Here is a 26,793-nt window from a genome sequence, read left to right on the forward strand (position 1 = left end):
GATTCAATATGCTGTCAATTAATCCCATAGAAGAAGACACAACATGATCAATTATATATCAAACTATGGTCGACATATTACGCGTATGTTACTTTATTTTGAAAACTTGTATCAAACTTCTCTTACCTATCATTACCCATAGATGCTTGCTATAATTAGCTTTTTTGCTTCTATGCATTAAACTGTTGATTAATCAAGTTTATGTTAAAAAACATATTATTTTTGCCCTTTCGGTACAATAGAAATCTCCAAAAAAAAATTTCTCCCGACTTAGCAAACGTGCCTCGCATGTTACTCCACGGCTAGTGTGTGTGTGTCTATATATATATATATATATATATATTATCTTCTCACTTTGTTTAAGTGTGACATTTGTTTGCTCAAGAGTTGAATCATGAATGCACCTCACTCCCTCGTAGTTAGAAACAAGATTTTCTTCAATTGGTGAACCAAAAGACTTTTGATTTCTACCAAGATAACGAAATCAGCCAGAGTCCTTCAGAAACAATATAATTTTAGAAGTACCTCTCATACTTGCCCCCATGGACTAAAAGCCATTGTCATATTTAGGTTTTGGATTACAACCAAACAAGGTTACATTACATTGCACTACAAACAGATCACAGTAAGCGTATGCTCAAAACAACAAACAGAAAGAATCAACGGGCCAGCAAATTGACACACACACAAAAAAAAAGGTAGAGAGAGAGAGAGAGGATCAGAATGTATGCTAGCTTAAGGGACTCCGATATAAGTGGTGTGTTTGGGCTTGAGTAGTTTGCTAATAGACATGACATTTATGATTAAAAGGATAAGGAGGCCAATGAAGGAAGCAATGAGTGCCCCATTTCCACGGTCGCAGTAGGCATGGAACTTGTCACAGATCTTGTTCCACCTTGCATGAGAGTTGCCATTCTTCCCTACCTCTGCCATGAATGTCGCCGCCCCATCCCCAGCCGATGTCATCGCTACTGTCATCTGTCCAAATCAACAATATTTACAACATGTATGTTGCATTCATCATGATTATCATTAATAACACATGTATAGTTACTTTTTAAGGTACAATTAATAAGGTAAATCCAATTAATAATCTCTACTTATAAATGCTTCATTAATCATTCATGAAATTATCTCATAATGAAAGAGCAGCCTAATATATATATACATATATATATATATATATATATATACCATGTCTAAAATTGCAATGATTGCGAGGCGGAGTCCGTTGCAATCAATTTTGTGCCCAAAAAGTTCCACCACTATCATCAGGCAATTATGGAAACTAGCCATTCCGTTGGCTACCACAAAGAACCTGCAGTATCCGCACAAAAGGAAAATTGTTCGTTTATGTGCACAAACTATAGAAAAGATAAAGAAACGTGGGGAACAAAGACTAACACAAATGCTGGGGTTTGCTGAAACTTTGCAGTGACAGCAGCTTTTACAGGGGTGTTACCAACGGTGGCAACCACCACAGTGTTGGTCTGCTTATTGAGTGCCATCACAATAGTTGCCGCCGTCGTGGCAAAGAATGCAACCAACCTCAGAGACAAAAGGACCCAATCCTTGGGTTTTAGAGCAGGCGAAGAGTTGACACCAACTTCTGATTTTCCTCCATCCTGTGCAGCCATTGTATGTGTGTGTGTGTGTGTGTGTGAGGGGGATATATGGAGAGAACTGAGTCTGATAGCAAGGAGAGATGGTTAAATATAGATTGCTGGAGAGATATATAAAGGGATTAAAAAAAACACTATTAATTTGTTTTTAGTCATAATAAGCAAAAGTAAGCATTTGTGAAATTTCTTGGGTGGTCTAACCATCCTGTGATATTCAGTTGTTGGTGCTGAGTGGTTTGGAAAATGTAAACTCCACGCGTGTTGTAAGAGACTTGGTTGTTTGGAAAAATCTTTTTTGTTTTCTCTCCTCTCAAAAGAAAAAACGCTTGCATAGAAAATTATTCCATGATCCCCATCTCCTGAATGTATTTTTTTTTTTTCCTTTTATCTTGTTTACTTGTAATGCACTGCATGATTACAGGAATGGAAGGTGAAGAAGTTGCTGTTCCCCATAGTTTCGTAACAAGACTTCCAAAACATGCTTCAACTCAATTTCGTAGCATCAAATAGCCAATCCTAGCCATTCTTCAAAGAGCAAATCCAACAATATGAAACATGTGACATGGGTCAACATTCAAGTTTTGAACCACAAGTAATTCTACAAACAACCGTAAAGTATATAAACACCACGTAATCACATTGAAAAAAAATAAAATTTACTATTAAAAAATTAATTTTTTTTATGTGAATCTCATATTTTATTCACTTTTTTAAAAATGATTACACGACGATTACATAATTTACGTTTGCAAATATATTTTCTCCCCCGGAGTGTCTTTGGCAGAAGACTGCAAACAGGTTTACACCAAATGACGACGTGGACTTAAAAAACCTTCAAGCTCCCCTTGTTTGTAACTAACCAACTTCAAGTACCATCGGTGCATACAAACCAGGAAAAAAAATTACTATGACGACATATATCCATTAAACCTACTTCATACCAACACAAACAAATATCATGTGAAATCAAATTAATCACTTGCCCAAGAAAGAAATTATCAGTCACAAAAAATAGCAGTTTTCTACATTATTTTGAATCTGAATAAGATACATAAACCTCAAAAGCACGTTCACTCGGCTAAATGTGGCAAAGAATGTTCAGTGTGGGAGTACTAGCACAGGTACCTTTTCTCTCTTCTTATACTCTTAAAATATAGTACATCACACGTATAAGTTCTCAGGAACTATATATTGGAAATATTTTCTCGAATTAATGTCAATCGTGGCAATCCCCAACATATACACAAATAATCTCACACGTCCATCTTCCAATTGATGCGTAATATGGACTTGGATTGTTTCTTGTAAATAAAACCAGCAGCAATAGTTCTCTGAATGCCATTGAATTACTTTTTGTCTGTTGTGACCCCCACAACAACATTGCTCACCTGTGACATTCAGAATCTTATCAACGCATCTTGTTTTGCCCACAAAAGGAAAATTGTATAATGAGTTTGAAGGAGGGGGAAGGGAGGGAGGGGGGAGCGGGAGAGAGAGATGGAAAGAGAGAGAGAATAAAAACAGGGTATATTACATACCAATTTGCCACTTTTGTCAACAGTCATCGGATTCTCAACCACCACCGTTTGGCTCTGAGAATGAGAGAGAATGTACCGATCAGATTATCGAGCAATCAAAAGCTTAATGGTGGTCAGCCTTGTTTAAGAGAGAGAGACAGAGACAGAGAAAGAATAAGAAGGAAGAGCTTACAGTTGAAGTGGAGGGCATTGTTCCAGAGTTGGCTGTCCCATTAGGTCTGTGCATGGGAATTGGAACCCTGGCACTGGCAATCTGCAGGATGTATAAGAAAGCTTGAGAGAGAGAGAGAGAGAGAGAGAGCCAGCATTCACCATGATAAACTACAGAGCAATAATGATAGAGTTATGTTATATACCATAATACTCTCATCATACTCCTATCAAATTATGTTGATGAGTAATACTAAGAACAACCCCCAAATAGACAAACCCCGCACACACCCTTTGTAAAAAAGTGGGTCCCACAAAAAAAGAATAAAAGGCACTGCACGGGACTTGTCTATGTGGGGCTTATACAAATCATTTCTTTAAGTTGATATGGCATTGCCCAGCAACCAGCAACCATCAAATATATATATATATATATATATTTATATTTTATAAGTAATAAATTTTTGCTTTTCAAAATAAAAAAGTCAAGGGTTGATGTATAATGCCATGTCACACAGTAGGATACAAATAGGATATGGGTGTGATATATAGCATTTTCCATAACGATAAAAACTAAAGAGGTATATGTATTAGTTCCTTTAAACAAAGCAGAATATGATGTACATCCATGCATGTGTGTACACTTGTGGCAACAATTGCACAAGTCAAAAGTTGAAATTGCTAAGCTCGTTATGCACAGCATACTGTACAGGTTTTCTCAAATTATTTTACTTTTTAAAAACTGAGTAATCTGAGGATAAGAAGCTCAGTATGAAGTAGCAAGTTTGAAAGCTCAATAGGAACCAAACTGAAGCGTATTTCTAAATTTTGAGAACGTATTAAGAAGTAAATCCTGGAAGCTAAAATAAGAAGTAAATTCCAATTTTATATAATTATTTCTTTGATAGAGATAAGATACATTAAATTATACTTACACCAACGTTAGTAACATAATGACAGACTGCACATTTAACAGATGGAGCTCCATATGGATACATGAGCGTTGTCCGGCAGTTCCCGCAACTAACATGGGCAACCTGGCTGGATACTTTTTTCACATAGCCACCGAAACAGAAAAAAGTCAGTAAACAAGCTTGAAACAAAAGTTAAAATAATAAAAAGAAATTATTACAATTCATCCATGCTATATATGTAATAAGACAAGATGTATATATAGGAAACTAATGAAACCAGAGAAATTTTATGGAACATTGCCAAAGGTAGTTTACTGTTTGGTGGTAGATTTCAGTGTTTGGTTCTAAAAACTATTTTTTTTATCAATAAACAAGAATTTTATTGGTGATATAAATAGACATAACCCAAGTACACAGGACATGTACAAGAGCGAGACCTACGCGTGAGTGTCCAGTGATACAAGAAAATCATGGCTATTCAAGCCATTGAAATCTATTATAATCGACCAATGGAATAAATTACTAAAAGAAAGAGTTCTAAGCTTGTCCATTAACCGTTCACGATCCTCGAAGCTTATCTCATTCCTCTCCCTCCAAAGACACCATAGATAAATTGGGACCATATTTCATATTGCAAGGATCTGAGCATTACCGCGTAGGCCATTCCAACTTGCTAAGAAGTTAACCACCCTTCTCGGCATCACTCTAGCAAAGAATTTGTTCACTGTGTCATGGCCACCTCACAGTGAACTAAGTCTAAAGAGACTATTATTCCAAAGAAAGAAATGGCACCAAGGGTGCCCATAACAGACAACTAAAGACAATGCTTGATCACCAGACTAAGTACAGTTATCAGTAATTCCTAACTCTCAGAGTGTTTGGATTTCAAAAATGGGAACATATGACTTCAATTAATAAACCTACATACACTCAAACTTGGACTGTAAATTTAGGCCCTTAGGACTCAATACCAAAATTTGACCCAAAAATATAAAATAAAACTACCAAAGCGATTCAAACTCCACTAGACTCCAACTAAATTATGCAAGTTAGACTCGATCTTTTCCATGCATTTTATAACTTTATAAGGGTGCTGCCTTTAAAAGACTTGACTCTAAAAACAATAGGAAATAACATATATAAAATGAAACTACCAGTTAACTAACTTAAAAGTACATAAAAATTATGGCTCAATTAGAGTGCGACTAAATTTAAGCAGGCTTCGAAGTAGGCCCTGCATCATCTAACATGTGGAGTTAAAGTTTGGGTATAAGAAATATCTTTTCCATGCCTTTTAAAACTTTATATGAATATTGCCACTTGTCTCCATCAAGTTACATTGCTAGTGGTCATATTTTTTATTTTTACTTTTACAGGTATTCATATATTCTATTGAAATGCAAAAGACGTACCCAGTTACACAGGTAATATACAAGAGGAGACCCTAACAAAAATAGAAAAAGAGATGGGAAAAATCATGGAAGCACAGTCCATTACAATCTATTGAAGGCCCAACAAAGTAAAGTATTCATGAAGAAGGTTTTAAGTCCGCTCGCAATCCTTGAGATATCAATCATTCCTTTCTCTCCATCTAAAACGGTAGTTTGTTTCTATGGGATAGGACATTGTGGGTTAGGGCTTAGTTTGGTTGTTTTTATTTTCCTTTTAATTAGGTGGTTTTCCTGTATACTTCTTGTGTACTTGGGTACACCATTTGGTTTTTAATGAATTTCGATTATTTATCAAAGAAAAAAAGGTTGAAGGGGAGAAAGAAGAACAACTATAAGATCCGCTAATGAAGGAACTTCATTCAATTATGGAGCATATACTAGGTTGTGCCCCTAGGACTTTTTAATAAAATGCTTCCTCTTGTATATCATCTTGTGTACTTGGGCTATGCCTATTCTATTAATATAATTGTAAACTTATAAAAAAAAAGGACCTTTTAATAAGATGCAGTACCTTTACTATTCATAAAAATGAGTATATACTACTGATGATTTAGAATCAGATGGAGAGGATACTTTTTTGCTATCCATTGCTAGATGCAATCTAGCTATACCTCTAAGTGCAGCAAGAAGATTGGTGGTGCAATTCTATTTTTCAAATGCCTGGTTTTTTGTGGAAATCAAGTTAAAAGGTTTAAGTCAATGATAACTATCCACATTTGATCGCCTTAAGAATTTCACTCAATCACACCCTCAGCAATTTTTTTTTTTTTTTTCTTGCTGGATAAAAAGGGTAGGAGGGGACAATCGGAGGTGGCTTCCCTACCTAGGCGTGACTATAGGAGCACCCTACTCCCTAGGAACCGAACAGGAGGGGCCCAGACGGCAGGAAGCAGCAGGCACTCCCTCAAGTCGCACCCTCAACAATTGAAACTAGCTTAGATTAATAACACCTCTATCCCAGTAGCTCAACACTTTGTTCCTTTACATCCATTGAAGCAAGTCACTACTTGAGGATGGGAGGGTTCAGCTTCTAGTTTCAAACTGGATATTTAAGTCATGATAAAAGCTTATCGCGAGCAGACGCTGGAGGAGCTTAAACTTTCTTTCTTAATACTTTGATCCTTTGGGTAGCTTCAATAGATAGTTTTTTTTTTTTTTTTTTTTTAAGTAGCTTCTATAGATAGTATAGGCTGATTTTTCATGGTTTTCTCATCCCTTTTCCTATTTCTAAGTAGGTATCCTCTTGTATACCACCATTCTACTCAGGCTATGCCTTTTCCCTTTTTTAATTAAATCTCCAATTAATAATAAAGAAAAGGTCTTTCTATTCTAAAATTTACATAAATTTATAAAACATGATGTATATTTAAATGACTTCATTGCTGTAACTTGTTATATTGTTTCACACTGAAGCAAACAATTGCATCAACTATGATTGTAAAAATGTGTACCCCAACTTGTTGCTAACAATTATGAGAAGTGCTATTAGATCTACAAAGAGATCTTTCAAAATGAAGTTTACATACTGACTTGTTTTAATGTGATACGTCATATCTACTTTACCAAAAAAAAGGAGATTTAAAATTTAATGTATCATATCAAAGCATGTTAGTTTGTAAGCTTACTTTTGTAAGATCTCTTTATAAACCAAGCATTTCTCAACAATTATTAGAGTTCCACATAGTAATTGCAAGGGGGATAACTTGTTTATTTGTGAGAAAAGGGAAACAAGACAAGGAATCTTGCTATATTGCAAAGCACAATATTCGAGGATTACAATATAGTATGGCAGATCACAAACTTTTCCAGTCATGAATCTCAACTTGCAGCTACACACTATTTGAGTATGAAATGGGCTGGCAGATTATAATAAAATCTTGTACAATTCACACCTAATGCACAAGGAGCATATAGATTGTACCTGGTGCAAGGTTCACTGTGTGGCAGCAGGAGCATCTCACGCTTGTTGCCCCGCGTGTATACATTAGCAATGTCCTGCAACCTCCACATATAAGTTGAGCCATTTCCGTCCCTGCAAGATTAATATACAAGCATAGGTAATCGAACCCCAAAACTCTCCTACCATAGGCATGTGTATATGTTAAATACAACCAATTAGTTTCTGCCCCCCACATAAATGTCAACATTTAATGCTCTGCACATTTTAGCATGAAGTCACTAATTCCCTCCATACTATCCATTCTGCCAACCACCATATCAGTCTCCCTCATTTTACATAGAATCTTGAGGACATACACATGTTTATATAAAGGGTTTAGAAACTTCATGATCCTCTTGTTATTCGTGAATGTGAGCTCATGGTCAAGGATCAGTGAATGCAAACTGCCTAAAGATATACAAAAAGAGCAATGCTTTTTTGAGGTCAAGATTACTAAAGATAATGCCACAAGCAAAAATGATGAGTAAATTATAATTTGGATACGGCACCTTTATGCCATTAGGTAGGTGGTCACTGAGTCCATGCAGTGCTTAGCAAGGTGTTTTGACAGCATGCCTAAAAGGTATAATTAGAAAACTATGGTGGAATTTGACCTTCACTTTTGAAGACTTATGAATGTTAGATACTGATATCAAGAACTAAGCAAGAAGAGACATTAATATTGGATGATGAGTTCTCATCCCTTGTCTCTAATGGAATTACACTTTTGTGTCGCAAATTGATTGAGAGAAAAAAGGGACCAAAAACTTCTCGGAGATTACCACCTTAAAAGTGAGCAATTGAACGTACATATGCTAAATACACAGCAGTGAGGACAGGAGCAAAGTATTTTGGGATAATCGTAGCTTTAAGTACACAAGTTTATTTATTTTATTTTATTTTTGACAAGAAGATATTTTATTGATATAGAAATAGGCATAGCCCTACTACAAAAAGTACACAAGTTTAATTCATGACAATTGCACATGATCAATGACTCTCAAAAGGTTAGCAAGGAGTGAGGAGTTTATCAAGCCAAATTGAAAATGAAGCATAATCTAGGAGTAATGCTAGAAACTATACAATCATCCCATCATTATCTCATTCTGCTGATGTGGCAGTGTTCAATAACTCTTGGATATTTTATCATTTTAAACAAGCATTGATCTAGGGTTTTAAACATTGTCACATCAACAGAGTGGCATGATGGTGACCCACGAATTATTCAAACTGAATTCTGGCAACACTTGATTAGGCAATTATAGGAATAGAGGCAGAGGATGTGATGATGGGGTTCAGAGAACACAATTGGGTAAGTTAGTTTTTGGTCTACACTAACAGCTACTATGGCTGGACAGAAGGCATTTCTTGATGAGCTAAGTAATGCTTTAGAGCTTATAAATACTTGAAGTCCATACTAGTTGCAAGTGATGTTAATAGAATATGACATCATATTGGGGCATTATTTGAGCCCTAAGAATGCTAGGAAGACTCGTACATATTCTGTCTCTCTTTGTCACACCCATGACCATAGTATAGGGCCTTATTTTATAGCTAGGACACCCTAAAATTTTGAACTTTTCTCTCTCCTAATTATCTGCCAGCACATCCTAAAATTCTAGGAGTTGATTTTTCAAGCTTGTCTCATGAAAACCTAATCTGATACGGGAGTCTAACCCCTATATTGCCCACAGCACCATTTTAGCCAAAGAAAACTCCAATTGCTCGACACCATCTTTTATTATTTCAACTTGGGCCACTATTTTCCCTTACTGTCGCCCCCCTCCAACTCCTAAAATTCAAAGATTTTTGTTTGAGCTGTAAAATTTCCGGAAAAAGAATCGTAGACCTTCTTCTTAACACAAGCCCTAGCTGTCGAGTCCTTTCCAATGATTTAAGTAAGTTTCCTAAGATTCCTAAGACTTAAGTATAGCTTTTAAACAACCTTTCTAATAAATTATTATACCTTTCTTGCATGGTTTCAACATCAACACCAGTGCAAAAATCAACTCTCACACAAATCAGTGTGATTCCATCTATTCATATTCAACCCCTCATGGTTCTTTCCTAGGTTTTTGACAAAAACCTCTCTACGTAAGGGCCTTGTTTCCCTCCTATTCTGTTGTTTAATAGTATTGATGCTGAGCTAAGGTTTTAGAGTAGCAAAAGGATGAATAGGAACGCTTTAAGAGTGCTGTTTAGCTTTCTAAGCAATCCGTCAGCAATATGAGAAGATTGATTTCACCTCTCAACAATATAAATTTCACAAAATTACTTGATTTTATGATGTATGAATATTTGAACAATATTTTGAAGTGTTGCATGCATGTTAGTGTTTTTTCAACAAAGCTGGAATTTGTAGAAAAACAAATGTCTAGCAAAGTGTACACGTATTATTGATATTACTGGAATAAAGTCTTGCATTATCAACATGTTTCAGAAACTGGGTTGTATGATTTCATGATGATTGAACGTTAAGGCAATAAACCATGTAAAACCATCTTATTTTGTTTCATGCATCTTTGAAGGCTAAGTTTTCTCCTTTTTGTTTTTGATAAGTAATTGGAGGCTAAATTATAATGTGTTGATGAATTTTATACAGTATTTCAATTACCAAGAAAGGCAGTTGTTAAGGTTTTGCTTAGAGACTTGGAGTAATTTTGAAGCCAAATGCTAATAATAGACTAATGCCCTTATTGAGTTATCTTTCCTATGGTGTAAACCCTGAAATCATTTTGAGTAAAACAGATTCTTATTAATATAAAAAATAGGCATAGCCGAAGCACATAAGACGTAAACAAGAGAAGGTTCAATGTTCAAACCCTGGAATAAACCATATAGAAATTACGACCAAGTAATCTTTGTTAATACCTTGCTGCATTTTCTCTTTTTCCATTCTTTTTTTTCTATGAATTTAAGTGTTATTGATCATCAAATAAATTGTTGCTGGAGTACATAGAAAATATACATGAAAAACACCTAACAGGGAAACAATCAAAGAGTATAGAAATCCTGAAAACTAGAATTAGAAACAACAAAATGAGAATGCTCCTGCACCATCTTTTGAAGAGGAATTCCTTAAGATCCACCACTGTTTTCCTTATCCCCAATGCTCTGGTCATTTCTCTCTCTCCATATACCTTGCTGGATTTCCATCATGCACACCTACCCTATAGCATTTAAGTCCTCATAGCCATCTTTGGGTCCAAGTCCACATCTGTTTAAGCAATCTATAAGTGCCTTAAACCTCCAAGTTTTAACTTGGAAATGCTACATTTCACATACACATCCATTAATACTCAGCCAAACCAATTGTGTCTTATCTTACTATGGATATAAGCCACTGACACATTTCTCTCAATTAACTTATAAAAAAAAATATATATTTCTCTCAATTAAAAAATGAATGTAACACCCTAGATCTATGGATGATGAATGACAGCTGAAGTAAATGATATCCGACATTGCATGGGAAAGAAAACTTCTTGGGCTTTGGATTTATAATAATTCTATTGGGCTTACATTGTAACCTTGACTAGTCCTTTTGGAGTATCAGCTCATATGTGACTAGCGTTTAATTGGGTCATTAGAAATGCCATCAAAGAAATTCCCACCAGAAGTGAAACTTGACCCTTGCCACAATAGAATGACCTAATGAGGACATCAAGGATTTAAGTGGAGAAAATGGTAACAAATGTATAGGATGGTAGAGAATAAGAGCTTGGTTAAAGAGATTCTATATTAACCTTTAAAAAAAAGAGAGATTCTATATTGCCTGGAAGGGAAAAGTTTTTGGACTTTATAATAACGCAAAAGCAGTCCAGTGTAATCTTTACTAGTATTTTTGGAGTACAAGCAAAATATATGGCTAGTGCTTCCCAAGGTCATTGATGATGGAACTTTCAAATCAAGCATACCCACATTCAAAGTTAATAACTTAGTCCAAAAAGTCATATAAATGGCTGCAAATTTGCAATGATACAAAAGAATGACAAAGAAAATACCGGAAGGAGAGACTGAGGTTATTGCATTGCATAATGCACAACAGACGTTAGAAGCTCCTCCATTATAAAGAAGAATGCTCCTGCATCCACTACAGACAAGCTGGCTCTGCATAGCTGCAATGTTAAATAAAGTCACATAAAGACATCATATGGAGAGGCTGAATGACTATCATGAGTGAAGTTCAGAGTTCTTCCTAAGCAATGCTGTTGAAAATGATTTTGAAACCGATACCATCAATCTAATTCAATCAAATTTCTGCAACTTAAAAGGATTTTTTGAAGAGTATCCATTATCAAGAGCAAAGAAATTTAAACAACAAAAAAAAAAAAAGGAAATTCAGATAGAATTGTCAAAAAACAATTACTAGAATTAAGTAATAAAAAGTATTCTTAAAGAACAGATGAGTGCCCAAACCATTAACATTTTATTAAGGCACCTTACAGCTTGAGTTTTAAATATGCACATCGACATTCTACAGAGGTAAGAGACAAGGCCCATCTTTTCCACAAGATCCCATAAATATAGAAAAAATGAAGAAGGATCAAACTTGATTAAGAGGATGGTGTACAAGGCAAGCCACACCCCATAAAGGAGGGGGAACAAATATTACAATATCTCTAATTAAGCTTCAATATATGCCTAAAAGAAAAAAAAGAAAAACAAGAGTAAAATGAAACCATAAATCCATTGATAACCAAGAGATAAGCAATCTCAAAAGCACAATCTTCGGTACATGTTGTGAAATCTGAAAACCCTCAATCTATCCTCCAAATGAACTATATAAAACATTATGGAACCACCCTAAAAAACATAGTTCCTTTACCTTCCCATCTATCCCTGACTCTCCTACTCCACATAAGCTCAATGATATTTAAGCATGGCACAAGCCATACCAAACAAAGCTAAGACCAAAGAGACCGTAGGTCATGAGCTTACTTTTTGGAAACAAGATTTGGTACAAACACAAGAAGGAAATCATGGAAAGTCTATCCTAATAGTTGATGCAAGTGAAAAACAAGAAATATCACCAAGATAGATGGGGCCTAAAATGTGTAATTCGTTCCACCTCACACTAATTAGATGTATGCCATTAGAAGGATCTCAACATCGATTGATCCACTAAAATGTCCATAAGCCGTAATGTTCTAATGCTGGCATCATTTTGTGTTTCCCCACCTTGCTGTAAGAGTAAAGCCATCAAAGCTCAAAAGGCAAGCCCAGTACATCCTTGGAAAGAATTTTTTCCCCACTGATCTGATCTGGAGCTGGAGAGGGAACCAAAGGTGATAATCCTTGTGATAAAGACAACTAGGTACATCTCAACATTTCATATTTAAGCTGTTTTCCGAATGTCTAAAAGTTCTGGACAGATAATTATGTAGTTTTGTTTGGGGGCAGGTATACCATTCAAAGGAGAAAAAAAAACTAAAATAAGAAAACTGAACGGAATAATCAATGGCATACACACTAGTCGCTAATAAATATTAATTCCCTAATAACAATTACGTCATAGCCCGGGAAAGTTTGAAATCGGAGAATTGAACACAGAACCACAAAATCGCATAATCCAAACTCAGATTAATTACAATTTACCTGGTTTGCTTCAGAGTACCAACGCCCAAATCCTTACAAGTACTTTGAACAGACCAGAATAATTGTTCTGCGCAAGAAGAATCAAAATTCCAGAGTTTCCTCAAGAAACCAAAAGAAAAAGATATCAATCACAAAACCAAGGAATTCGATCTGAAATAAAACGTAGAAAGCTCTGGGAACATAGTCGAGATTGATAGTACCTGAAACCGCGGCGAGAATGGACAGATTTGAATGGTGTGAGGGTTCACAAGCTGAGACAACGGAAAGAGATCCAAACAAAAAGAGGGTTGGATCGAAGTCTCCTTTTCTTTTTCTTTTTAGTAAATGTTTTGAAGGCAGGATGAGAGGGAGAGAGAGAGAGAGAGAGAGAGAAAGAAAGAGGGGGAAATGATAGAAACGGAGAAGAAAGATCCTCCTGCGCTGCTGGTTTTCGGCCTGACTTTTGCGTTTTTTTATTACCTGGAAGATTCTTACCCCTTATCTACCGAAAGTTTAATTTTATCCTCTTGACCATACCGTTAGTGAAATTATCAAATAAAAAATATTTCCTAAAAATTAATATTATTTATTGTGGTACGTCAATTCATAATATGTTTTCAATTGTATCGTAAGATTTATTTTTGATGAATCACACCAATCTGGATATTTAATTTTTTACTTTTTTGGTGCCAATCACCTGGAAATATGGTTGAGATGTCATTTTATGAGTTTAAAATTATATAAATAAATATTAATTTAAAAATAATATGAAAATATTATGTATTTATATTTGGAGACTTTAATCATGTTGGATACAATAGGAAAATACGAAAGAAAATGTGGTATTATTTTTATTTTAATTGAGATTTTCATAGTTTGTTAATTATGCTTAGACTATTACATCTTCCCTGACTTTTAAGATTTTGTCTTCAAAATTAAATTTGGTATATATTCATAGTTTTTGGAGCTAATATATAATTTTTACCCTTCAATATAAGAATCTAATCTCCTAAAGCTTCTTCAAGTCAAAATACCCGAACAAATGTTTTTCCTTTTTAAGACTATCAAATTCTAGGTCAAGATGGATATAGGACTGTTCTCCAACTCGACCCGGAAGTAGAGTATTTCATTTGGCCGATCACCCGACCCAAAAATAGTTTTGGAAGAAACAAGTATTCTGACCCGACCTTCTTCTTTTTTTTATTGAAAATAATCTATATATATACTAGAAAAATTTTACCATTCTATACAAAAAATTTGAAATGATCCATTCCAATGCTGATTGGTAGGACCAAAATAAGCTTTTATTTTTGCTTTGGGAAGCACCAGGTAACAAAGGTAATCAAAATTCTCCAGTTTGGTCTTTATCCTCCCTCAGATAAGGTGGTATTGATACCTCAAGGTCCACTACTTGATAGCAAAACAACACTTGGAAGACAACACCCGCTCCATGCACTTTGAATAATTCCAGACAAAAAAAGTCAATTTGTTTTTGCATGAGTAATACTTTTCTTCATTCTAGATTTTGTCATCCTCTATCATGCATGCCTACTATGAAGCACATTTTTAGTATTTTCATTTAAATAATTCATAAAAGTAGCCACTTGAAATGTATCACGTCAACATATGTGAGTGAAATTGATCAAATGTAAGATGGAGTAATATTCCTCTTTTTGCATAGACCTCTAACAATTGGCTAGGACCGGGCAATATGGTTATCCTTTTCACCTCAAATGCAAGAGGTTTATGCACAAAACCTTCCTTAAAATGGTCCTCTTTTGCATAGAAAGTTGCTCCCGAGCACAAGAGCAAAGGTTCATAATCCATTATAAATAATTTACCTCGTGAAATAAAAAGAGAAAACTAATACTCCAACAAAATATGATCTCTTATTCAAAAAAAAAATATGAACGACGAAAGCAATATTTTTAACTTTGGATAAGCAAAATGCTTATAAAAAAAAAAAAAAAACTTTTGGATAAACAAAAGATTCCCCAATCCCATCATTGTGGACTGCTAGAAGTAGCTATCCAATCAGCAAATACCAAAAGAGATGGAACAAATTAATTTAAATGAACATTCTTAATTTCTTACATTTCAACAAAACTCTTTATGGCTTAATTAATTATTCCTATTTAGGGTTTAAACCCATCGATTTCACTTGCCATGTAAGAATCAAAATATTAACTTGATAAGAATGAGCTGAACTCCACAGTTGTGCCATTTATCCATGAATTATTGTTTATGATAATTATTGGAAGTTGAGAAGAGTTATAGAGGTTTCACAAAAATAAACTTATAAACCGATATCGTTTCATGTCATACGTTAGATCTATTTAAAATAAAGTACTTTAATATGTAACATCTAAATAACCTAATTTTTTTTATTAAAGAACTTTTAAGCCTATTTAAATGCTATTTCTCATTCCTCGTGACAAATATATTTCTTTGCTATCGTCGGAAGACATATTTTGTTAGAGTCTATATTCACAAAAACTGAACTCAAGTTTAACGAGAACTAGACCCATTAGATGTGGGACATGTATCCCATATGGGATACATGAGTATGTTGTGGGATACATATCCTACATCCAACGAATCCAATTTCAACAAGTGGACCCAAGTCTGGTCCATGCAAAACTGCCCCAATTGCCGTCCTAAATTATGATGCCTTGACAACGATTGTGAAGATTATCTCCAAGTCGGAGTTATTTCTAGGCCAAGTCCTTGTTGTGAGGTTCGCCTGTCTCTTTTCCCTGCTTTATTCTACTATACATAAGACAACCTCGTACACAAACCTAACACCATGGATATGTAGAGTTGAATTAGGAGAAAAAAAAAAGGTTATATTTTTCAAGGAGGTTTTGAACAGCTAGCTAGCTAGCTACCAGGTTCAGAACTGTAAATCGTTTTCCATCCTCCCCTATTCTTCATATTTCCGAGCATGTTGTTGATATGATGAACGAACAAACCAACCTTTGGTTAGATATCATGTGAGAAGCCTGTAGGCTTGTATGAATTGACCAACGGCCATGAAATTAATCAGGCCAACAACTTTAGACGAACAACAAATTTAACTTAAATCTTTTCTGTCCTTTCTCTTCAAGATTCATCATATTGATGGTTGTTCAGTACTACTAGAGCTAGAATATTACTTGTCACATGCTTGATTCAATTTGAGCATATATTAAATTTACACTAAGGTTACTATAAGTAAGACCCACCACTTCACTTTCCAGATCAGATGCGTCGAAGTGAGGCCAATCTTTTCTCGAGATCCTCAACATCAGGAGGTTCAGAACTGCATATGGAGAACATATATTGTTAGGATATAAAGCACTTGTTAATGCGAGTTTGATACGTGAAAATAATTGGGTATATATATACATATACAATTTTATTAAAAGTGCAAAGGGACGCAAACCTAGTACACAAGAAGCATATAAAATGAACCTTGAAATTCATTGGTAGCTGAAAATGTAAGCAATCACAGTTGCATACTTTTTTTTTTTGATAGATCACAGTTGCATACTTTTAGGAGTATATTGAATGCACAACTTATAATTTAACAGCAGAGAAAGAAAAAAGGTAAGTAGGCATACCGAGTAACAACATTTTCAGTGTTCCTTGATGCAATTCGGCCTTTTGGGGCTGAGGATAACTGTTAACAAAAACATCAAACAATTGTTCAGTTTACACTGTTTAGAATGAGGAACAAGAACAGGCAAGGAAATTCAAGCAATACAGAAAAATCAGAAAGAAATTAACCTGGGATGCAATATCCACACCAATCTCATCAAGCACCTACAAATAGACTATAGAAATCAGCTACAAGGGGAAGGGAAATGCCATGGACCCTTCAAGAAAATAATTAAAACTAAAAATTCTGGCTGTCAATATTCGACCTGGTTAGTGAGCTCCTCTGTTTCCTCTTCAGCCTCATCTTTGTCTAAAGTTTCATCAATAGACTCTGACATCATCTCTATCTGCACAAGTGACAATAGAATACAGAACACATATATTACAAGAGAAAACATTCTAATGAAGCAAATGGCAGCACGGGAAAAAAAGTGTGTGATAGATAATGTTTGAACATCTCAAACCAAGGACCCTAGGTAACCATATCTCTGTACAGAAAGTGCGTAGGAATCATTTGCTACAGATGAACTGTATAACAATTCAACCAAACCGGTTGTTTTCAAGCTGTAGCAATGAAAAATTTCTTTGAGCTTAAATTATCTGCAGACACTCGTATGGCCAGAGAAAAATTGTGGCAAGATATAGGAGAAATTGCAAGGATACCATCATTTTGTGTGTGTGTGTGTGTGTGAGAGAGAGAGAGAGAGAGAGAGAGAGAGAGAGAGAATATTACAGTCATGTCCATCTGTGCTGACTGCTTCTGAAACTCTTTAATCACCTTAGCTTGTTTTGCTGGTGCCATTTGCTGAAAAGAGAAGCAGACTGATAATATCACTAAACTATAAACAGTGGTACTTCAGGTTTACTCTTCCAGCATGAGCACAGAAGCCAAATAAAGCAAAATCGTGGCAAACAAATTAATATGTAGAGGACTTCATTACCATAGGTTCAGTTCATTGATGTGTACGCTAAAGTAGTAATGAAAACAGTACTCCAAACTCATCAAGAAAATCTCTCTCTGCATTATTTGGCATACTTCTTAATCCATACTAGAATCCTCACTGAACAGTGAGCCATGGGAATATTGTTTTGGGTAATGGAATGTCTCCTAAGCAGGATTGAGAAATTCTAGAATAAGAAGTGGTCTTATCTTCTAGAATAACCCTTGAAACACATACCTTGTTCATTGCCACCATTGCTTTAGTTGCACCCTTCATTCCAGTAGAAATTGAAGTGCTAGCATACAATGCCTGCAGATGAGAGGCAATGCTAAGCAAAAGGAAAAAATTCATATACTTGTAAACACTAGGTTTTGCAAGTAAAATGGTGACCTGCGTATGAGTTGCTACACCTCTGATTTGTGCACGACTCCCTTGCAAATTAGTTATTTGTTGACGCAGCCGGACAAGTTGACGAGCTAAGATTCTGGTTGCAGCCTGGATGTTACAAACAGATAACTAATACCAACATTGGCAGACGAAAATGCTATATTTGTTACATGTCAGCCAGGTTAAAGTTTGACAGGACCCACACATCCTCGAAAACTCACTCACGATATATGTTAAAATCAACACATGTAAAATTCTTAATAAGGTAAAGTTGAGCTATATATCAATTTTCAAACCCGTAAGAATTCTGTTTGTTGATAGTCACACCTTACTTCCTAAGTTGATGCCATGTGCCCAAGGTTAAATTCAGTACAATTCACATATAGTTTGACAAATGACAGATGTTTCAGCAGTCAATTTATGATCAATTCAGAGCGTATGCCCATTTGTTGTATGAAACTGCTATTTAACGAGGAAAATAAACTTGCCTCATTTCCAGTTTTAGCGGTTTTCTTAATCTCGGCCACCAATTTCTTCTCCTGAAATTGCATGCCATGGAGTTAAAATTGGAGAAAAGAAATGTAACTATAGAAGGAAATGAGCCTGACTATAGTTTTATACCTCCAATTGAAGAGATGCAATCTCCCGTTCAATACCTAAAAAAAGAAGGTGCATCAGCAAGTTACATGTCATAAGCAGTAAGATAAAACTTTTTTTTTTATAAGTAAGCAGTAAGATAAAACTTAAGTGATAACTTTGTACTTTGTAGTCTTCCTTTATTAATGAACATCTAGCACTTAAGTACCATGTCATAAGCAGTAAGATAAAACTTAAGTGATAACTTTGTACTTTGCAGTCTTCCTTTATTAATGAACATCTAGCATTTAAGTACCATTGAGTGACTTGCAAAATATTAGTATGGCACAAAAACATTACTTATTTTTCAAAATTTTCCTATTATACTTGAAAGATTCTGTCATACCAACTAAAGTAGTTGGTCAAATGATTCTCTTCCTATCACTAATTATATTATTACTTTTCCTACTTTGGGAAAAACCCTTTCACCTTTCTAAATGTAGCAGTAAAGATGCACACTAAGATCAAAATAACTATCTAAGGCTGTAACAAACTAGCTTATAAATCTCATTTTTTTTTATAAGTAATATTTATTAATATCCATGGGCATCCAAGTACACTAGGTGTATATAAGAGAAAACACCTAGCAAATAATAGAGAGCCCGTAGTGAACAGAAAGGCCGTAATAGGGAACATCGCCCAAGAGGGAGAAATTAGAAACCTATCCAATATACACCAAGCCCGATTGGGACAACACACGCCTCCTCAAAGCAAAGCAAGTCACTGTAACTACCCCAACCCCTTGGGAACCTTGTTTCCCACAAGACTAATACTCCACCCGAATGGTACTCCACTTGCAAGTCACTGTAACTACCCCAAAGCAAGTCCTGCCCTCCCTCTAGTCCTCCCTCGACTTGTACTACCTTACCTCCCTTTGCGTCATAGTTGATTGCCCAAGTAAGATGCTTTTAACTCCTTGCTCTTCTTAAATCTTGATTTTGTTTCAAGTGACTATAAAACTCATTTACATCATTAATATTATATGCAGATAGTGTTTTTTTCCCTAAGCAGTTATAGTTCAAGTCTAAGATCAATAATAGGTCTGGAATAAAGATTCTTATTTCAACTGAAAACGTTTGAATGCATAACACACCTTCATGAAAGAGATCTATCCCTATTATGTCATATATATATATATATATATAATTTTAATACTATGGGAGAATGTTAATGCGTTAGAATATTCCATGAAAAAAAGTTTATTCAGATATTTGTCAAGAAAAAGTTTTATAAGTTAATGAGTAAAGGTATTTCTCTAATGGAGTTTTGAGCTCATTCACCAGTGAAAAGTTAGATTCAGCATATAATGAAGAACTTAAGTTGTATGTTGGAGTTACAAAGGCATTCAGACAATTCTTGCAACAAACTGGGCTCAAGCATGGTAAAAGCGAGACTTGACAAGGTTAGACCAGACTAAAGATAGGAAGATTGACTATATGAGACAATAACATGAAATTAGGTTTTCCAGAATTATAACCGCAATAGGTTCTTAAAAATTGTTTAATTTTCTTCACCAAAACTAGTTCTGACTTAATTAATGACTAAAGGCATTTCCAAGTGGAGTTTTGGACTCAACCACTAGTGCAAAGTTTATTCAAGTTATGTGACAATAAAGATCTTCTCCAGTGTTATACCTGCATTGGAAGGTCCAATTCTATTGTAAATTTCAACATCGCTATCACTTGGCTGCCAAATTTATCAGCGATTATTCAAGCGCTCAAACTAACTACCCAACTCTGAGATGATGATTTCCATCATTTTTTTACTATCGTGGGGAATACAATGCATAAAAAAGATCAAGGCATTTGCGATCGTTTAGAAAAGAATCTAGTGTTAAGGCAATATAACATATATACCTCTTGTGGCAACGGCCATTTCTCTCTTGCTTGTTCGCAGAGCATCTGCCGAAACAGAAATTCATTTTATGACGATTCAATACAAGGAAAATAAGCTGAAAATATGTTAGATAAGAAAACCAAACCTCCATTGGGTCGGATAGAAAATTCGAACAAGAGCAAAATTGCTATTTCGGGTTCGAAAATATGAGATTTGATTCTCCTACAATTCCTTAGGAACCAAACTAGGTAAAAAAAAATTAAAATAAACAACCACTTCTAAAAGAAGGGGATATTGCTTTTGTTTCCAGGGCAGATAACAGATTTTTATTTTTATTTTCTATTTTTTTAAAAAAAAAAAGAGAACCAATGGAGATTCAGAAAAAATGCTTATGTCTTTGGTCGTGTAAAAGTAAAAGCACTTCGATTAAAAGCGTGTACCTACCTTTGGGTGAGGTTTTCTTCCTGAAAATGTTCATGATTTGCCCCCCGGCTCCGCGCTCGAACAATTTGATGAAAACCCTAGTTGTATAATTGAAGTTGTGCAAAGAAGTGGAAGCTTCTCCTTACGCAATCTCCAGCGAAGTGAAAGAGTGGATCGGCTCCTTGAGATTCTCAGATCTTCAGAGCAGCTCTTTCATTTTCCGAATCTTCTAAAAGTGCTGTTTTTGAGTGGAGACTCGAGGGGGAGTATACTCAGTATGGGCCTCGGGGAGCGTTCCGCTTCTCCGCGTGTCCATTCAACGGTAATCAGCCAACTAGCCGTTATCCATACGCTTTTACTAAACAGCCCCCCGATGGTTCTTTTTTATTTTTTTATTCACAACATATTTTCGTTGCCTTCGACCCTTTCCGTTCAAATATTTGTTATTTTAGATTAAACTATATATATCATACTTTTATTTTATTACATAAAATAAAAATATCACATCTTATATAATAAAATAAAAATAAAATGATAATATTATTTAACAAAAAAGAAAATGATAGTCAGCCGCTCAACTTGTATAGTTGGATTTGACCACTTGGCTTTTTATTTTTGTTTATTTAATAATTAAAAAAATAATTATTAATAAAATTGTGTATTTTTATTTTTAATAATTAAAGATGTTATGAAAATAGAAAAAAATTTCCAACTACACTGGCTTCACGTCCAGCAGTACAAGTTGGGTGGTGCCCCTGGCAGCGTCCAAAAGAATATAGGTTGAATATGTTGGATATCAAAAGATAAAAGGGTCTAGTCTAAAGCCTATAGCACTCAATTACTCCAAATAAAAAAAATATTTATAAAAATAAAAAATGAAGGAAATCTCTTCAAATCAATAATCTTTATTGGCTTCAGAATTTTATTGGGACGGCATCTTCTTCAATCTTTATCAAATTTTACTTTTTTTATTATATTGAGTATTACAAAAAGTTACGAGAGATTGTAAAATTATCTAATATAATAAATTTTACCCTCATATAATTTGTGAATGTAGATTTTTATGTCAAACTACGTAAATCTCATTATCTTTCTCTTTATTTACAATTTATATATTTTGTTTACTATTTATTTCATAGATGACATCCGAGCACCGTATCAAAGTCTGAGCCATCGTCATTGGTCATTTAACCGTATTGTTGGGCTCTAATCACATCGAAGAAAAAGCATCAACAGTTTAGCGTCGTCTATAAGAATGATAAATCACTCTTAGAATAGTAGGTCGCATAACCCAACGAAAGCTAGTTCAACGTAAAAGAGGCATTGCACTCAAACATAATGTTATAGCAGGAAAGGAGAAATAGAGTTCCAGTTGCTTCCTAGATCGTCCACCGGTGGACGATAGCTCCACACATGACCAGGTGCCAAGACCACCGTGAGCAAACCCCATGTACTTAGCAGGCACACACCTTAACAGGCACACACCTTAACCACTCGCCAAAGCGACGTTGGATTCCTCTATTTTATGGAACTCGAAATGGTGTTTTATGATCACCCCCGTGACATATCGGGAAAAGCCAATGCCCCATGCTGCTCTCGTTACTCCATGTTGCCAATACTACCATCTCACTCAGAGGCCATTGAATTGTGACTCCCTATCATATGATGTCAAGATCTACCTATCCAACCAAATTCCAACACGGATGGACATGGTTTTTTCCAATTAACGGTTGAAATAGAGTAAGCTTTCTCATTCCTCCACCGTAGACGCAACCCAGTCCACACTGAGCACCTCTAGTGAGGAAGCTCCTAGCCCAGTCCACATTGAGCACCTCTAGTGAGGAAGCTCCCTATGCCACGCCAAAGCATCTGTGAAGATAAGTCCCTCATTACCTTTTGGATGTGTCTCTTATTTATTTTAATTCACTACGGATCACAAGCATGAAGGGGTGAGCACCACAGCTCGCCCCAAGAGCGGGCACTATGTCTTTCACAGGAACACCCAGGGTGGGCAACAAACCTGGAGAGCATTCACCCCTCCCAAATCACGGGTGAGCAAGGAAACTCACCTCACTAAACATGCCTAACGAGCACTTTTCTTGCCACACAGTTGACGTCAAAAGCAAGGCGGGCAACTTGCTCTAAGAATTGAGTGTCAAAGGCGAGCATTAAAGATCACCCTGGGCATTAAGCCTAGAGAGCTGAGCCTATCCTGTGCAAGAAACATAATGGGCGAACAACAAAGATTTCCCAAGTCATACTCATAGGGATGTTAAGCTCCAGCAATAAAGCTCGCCAAGGAGGACAAGAAGGGCAGTACTTAGCCAGTGAGAAGGGCACTCCCACCACTGGGGAGTAAGGTGGGCACACTGCTCGCCCGCACATGGAGGTCACCCTAAGGAGCAATGAAGCTCACCACAAGGAATGAGCAAGGCGGGCCTCTCACCCACTTGCAAATAGAGAGACTTGGGAATGTTGCTCGCCCTTATAACAATCAAGACATGTAACCATGAAGCTCGCTCAGACTATAAACATGCAACACAAGGCGAGCAACAAGGAAAGCGAGAAAAGAAACTCCCCTAGGTTTCTTCACCCTGATCATGAGACTTAGGCTATGTTTAGTTGTTAGAGTGAGCTCAACTCATCACAAACCAATCATTGATGGGACTCACTATTTTTTTAGCTTCCCATAAAAAAGTTAATCTCATCTCAACATATTTTATACATTCAAACACATATCTCAACCTATTTACATTCAAATACATCTCAATGGCATCCACAAAATACTACTATTCATACATTAATTCAAATCATCTGAGATCACCTCAACATCTAAATGTAGCCTTAAATTGTACTTATGCTAACAAGTTTGGATTTTGGATGTTCTCTCCGTAAAGCTCCTCAGGTCTGCACGAGACTCCTAAAGAAGCCCCAACGAACACGCAGACACTAAGCACACTCGTATCAAAGGCAAGTAATGAAGCTCGTCCTGAGCAACAAACATGGCACTTAGTCTAGCATAGATTAACAGGACAATTAGTCTAGGCCGGAGAGACGAGGAAGGACATCTACAAGTGTCAATGCTCACACTCGAGCGAGAATAAGCACTAGGTGAGCAACAATGCTAGCCTCTAAGCAACAAAGAACCGTAGGCGAGCAACGAGGAAACCTTAGATGAGCTATCAAAGGAAACACTGTACCAAGCAATAATGCTTGCCCTAAAAAATGGCAAACACTTTGCTCAGTAGCAGTGGCTAATTGATCGGGTTTACTTCTCTCAAACTTATTATTTGGATTTTATTTCCACTAACAAGCCTGGTAGAAGCTTAACCCCAAATGTTCAGAACATCATGAAGAGCAATGAAGCACCCCACCAAACATAAAGCACCACAAGCGATAAAGCAACAAAATGGTGACCACCTTGCTCGACGAACTGTAGACGTTAGGAGCAAGTGTAGGCATTGAAGGTCACCTAGGCATTGAAGCTCACCTCCCAAGAAAATAAAATTGGCTGGCACTTAGTCCATTTGTGTGATGAACATTAAGGGCGATCAGTAAGGTGATAATAGCTAAATTGTGCATAATTTTACTACTTTAAATAAAACATTATCACAATTATATAGTATTCATAATTATATTTTTATTAGTTTTGAAATATTTTTATTTTTCTCATTGAACTTTGGAGGTGAGCTTATTTTATAATAAACTTTATTAGTTTATTTTCATGAACTTTATTAGTTTGAGGATGTCTAGCTAAGGAAGACAACATTAGGGGTACGGGCTCCCTCACGCCAAATGAAACCTAAGAAGAAAACAAAAAGATCAAGCTGCACCGCAGGAGCATCTAGGAGAAGAAAAAAATTTGGAGTTCTTGCCTCCAGTTTTACAGCTATGTTTACGTTTTGAGAGCACTGTACTTTTTATTTTTCTTTAGCTTCTTTTAAATATTGCATTGATGTTTATTTACGTTCAGATTTTAGAGTTTATTTTCATGAACATGTCTAGCTAAGTTCTTAACTAAGGTTAAGGATGAATTGAAGATTAGTAATATTATTTATGAGATTAATTTTTTCCCAGTTATTTATGCGTTTAAAGATATATTGTTCTTACTTCATATCAATTGAGAGAGATAGAGTTCTTGATATGAGCTTAATCATGTTTTTCTCATGATCTAGAATAATCTTAATCAATTGAAAGCATGATTTACAATTTTGCCAAAAATAAAATCTTATATCTTTTGTGATTTGTTTTAACATATACAAGTGATGATTTGATTTTATATCTTTGAGTGAAGAAGAACATACTTTAGATTTTGTCATAAAAAAGGGTTTCAACGATACAATTTTCTATGATAACAAGATTGTTTTTTAGATTATCATGTAGATGTTCGAAAAGAATCAATTTTCATAAATATATTATTATGAATTAATGAGGTGGATTTCAAAACCTTCATTCTCCATTAATAGTTTATTCGTTGTTCATATTAGTTTGCATCTTTAGAATTTATAGTTCTCTTTATTGTGATTAGTTCTTTAAATTAATTATTTATTGCTTTGATTAATTGATTGTTTAGTTCTTAATTTCTTATTTTATTTTAAAACTTGTCTTTTTGAACTGGATTAGAATTTGTTTGGTTTATATTTCATTGGTTTTCTATGTTCTTACAAGTCCCTGTGGGTTAGACCTCGTTTTTGCTAAAACTATATTTCGATATGATTCTTGCACTTGCGAGTATATTTAAAATTTCACAACATAAGGCTTACCCCGAAAGACAAGCAATACTCACACATGTAGATCCCCTGGCTAGCAGTGGACCTCGCATGGAAAGGCATAGTCATGGAGAGTCTAGAGAACAATGAAGATTGGGGCAAGCAATATTCGCCCTGAGCAACGCAACCCCTACCCCAAGCAACGAGGAAATCTCAGGCAAGTAATCATGTTCATCCTGAACAACAAAAACTCACTAAGCAATAATGCTCGCCCCAAGGAACAAAACACGCCTCGAGCTCTAAAGAACAATGCCGCTTATGCAACAGAGGAGCTTGCCGAGCAACAAGGTCTCCGACCAACAAAGCTCCCCCTCGAGTAACAAGGAAAACACTGTTTCGAGCAACAATTCTTGCCTCCCAAACCACATGGAGTCCCAAGAAACAATAAAGGACCGTGGGTGAGCAACAATGCTCGCCCTAACACACAAGAGGCTTGGGCGAGCAATAACGCTCACCTAAAACAAAAAAATCAAATACTTTGCTCTAAGCATCACAAGCTAAGCCTTAAACTTGACAGCAATAACTAATTTTTCGGGTCTCCGCGAGACTCCTAAAGGATGAATAATCATAAACACTATTTGCTTTCTGGTACTTAGACAAAAGCATGTCCAGGTAATCCATATCCCAAACAAGGTCCCCAAGGCCAAAATCCCAACAACGAGTTATCTTTGCCACACTTGAACACCCCATAAATTGAATTCTCACCAAACATCAGGACACTTGGCTTAGGTTTACAAGTCTCAAACTTGTAGTTTGGATTATTTACACTAACTGTTATGGTTTTGATGAAAAATTCTCAAAATAGTTGGGTCATCCTAGAGTCAAGCATGTGAACCCCCTGCAAAGTAGTTAAAGAAGGCATGCATACGCTTTTGCTACAATAGCGCTGTAGAGGAAGCCTCCCACTACGACAGCCTATCCTAGCAACATGCAAATTGAGTTCCAGTGACAAAGGCTAACATGACCTTAGT

The 26,793-nt window shown here is 35.7% G+C and overlaps 3 protein-coding genes across 4 annotated transcripts; all 3 read right to left on the reverse strand.

The window, feature by feature from the left end:
• Nucleotides 1-431: 431 nt before the first annotated feature.
• LOC108996932 (CASP-like protein 1B2) lies at nucleotides 432-1,701 on the reverse strand. The gene is made up of 3 exons (XM_018972979.2): nucleotides 1,405-1,701; nucleotides 1,195-1,318; nucleotides 432-978 (listed from the first exon to the last, which is right to left on the reverse strand). The coding sequence occupies exons 1-3, from the start codon at nucleotides 1,635-1,637 to the stop codon at nucleotides 736-738; spliced, it is 600 nt and encodes a 199-aa protein (XP_018828524.1). The 5' UTR covers nucleotides 1,638-1,701; the 3' UTR covers nucleotides 432-735.
• Nucleotides 1,702-2,583: 882 nt separating this feature from the next.
• Nucleotides 2,584-13,665, reverse strand: LOC108996933 (protein LSD1-like). 2 transcript variants are annotated; one of them, XM_018972980.2, is made up of 8 exons: nucleotides 13,413-13,665; nucleotides 13,213-13,279; nucleotides 11,619-11,732; nucleotides 7,597-7,707; nucleotides 4,246-4,358; nucleotides 3,333-3,413; nucleotides 3,161-3,214; nucleotides 2,584-3,010 (listed from the first exon to the last, which is right to left on the reverse strand). In XM_018972980.2, the coding sequence occupies exons 3-8, from the start codon at nucleotides 11,728-11,730 to the stop codon at nucleotides 2,969-2,971; spliced, it is 513 nt and encodes a 170-aa protein (XP_018828525.1). In that variant the 5' UTR covers nucleotides 11,731-11,732; nucleotides 13,213-13,279; nucleotides 13,413-13,665; the 3' UTR covers nucleotides 2,584-2,968. The 2 variants fall into 2 exon arrangements, with proteins under 2 accessions (XP_018828525.1, XP_035544346.1); XM_035688453.1 differs by having other exon boundaries at nucleotides 2,602-3,010; nucleotides 13,213-13,311.
• A 2,542-nt stretch (nucleotides 13,666-16,207) lies between these two features.
• On the reverse strand, nucleotides 16,208-21,354 carry LOC108996931 (vacuolar protein sorting-associated protein 2 homolog 2). Its single transcript, XM_018972977.2, has 11 exons — nucleotides 21,075-21,354; nucleotides 20,651-20,695; nucleotides 18,780-18,814; nucleotides 18,647-18,697; nucleotides 18,162-18,266; nucleotides 18,009-18,080; nucleotides 17,564-17,635; nucleotides 17,097-17,177; nucleotides 16,960-16,995; nucleotides 16,794-16,852; nucleotides 16,208-16,492 (listed from the first exon to the last, which is right to left on the reverse strand). The coding sequence occupies exons 1-11, from the start codon at nucleotides 21,106-21,108 to the stop codon at nucleotides 16,432-16,434; spliced, it is 651 nt and encodes a 216-aa protein (XP_018828522.1). The 5' UTR covers nucleotides 21,109-21,354; the 3' UTR covers nucleotides 16,208-16,431.
• Nucleotides 21,355-26,793: the final 5,439 nt, after the last annotated feature.

Source organism: Juglans regia, chromosome 3 (assembly GCF_001411555.2).
Source record: "Juglans regia cultivar Chandler chromosome 3, Walnut 2.0, whole genome shotgun sequence".
Taxonomy (NCBI): Eukaryota; Viridiplantae; Streptophyta; class Magnoliopsida; order Fagales; family Juglandaceae; genus Juglans; species Juglans regia.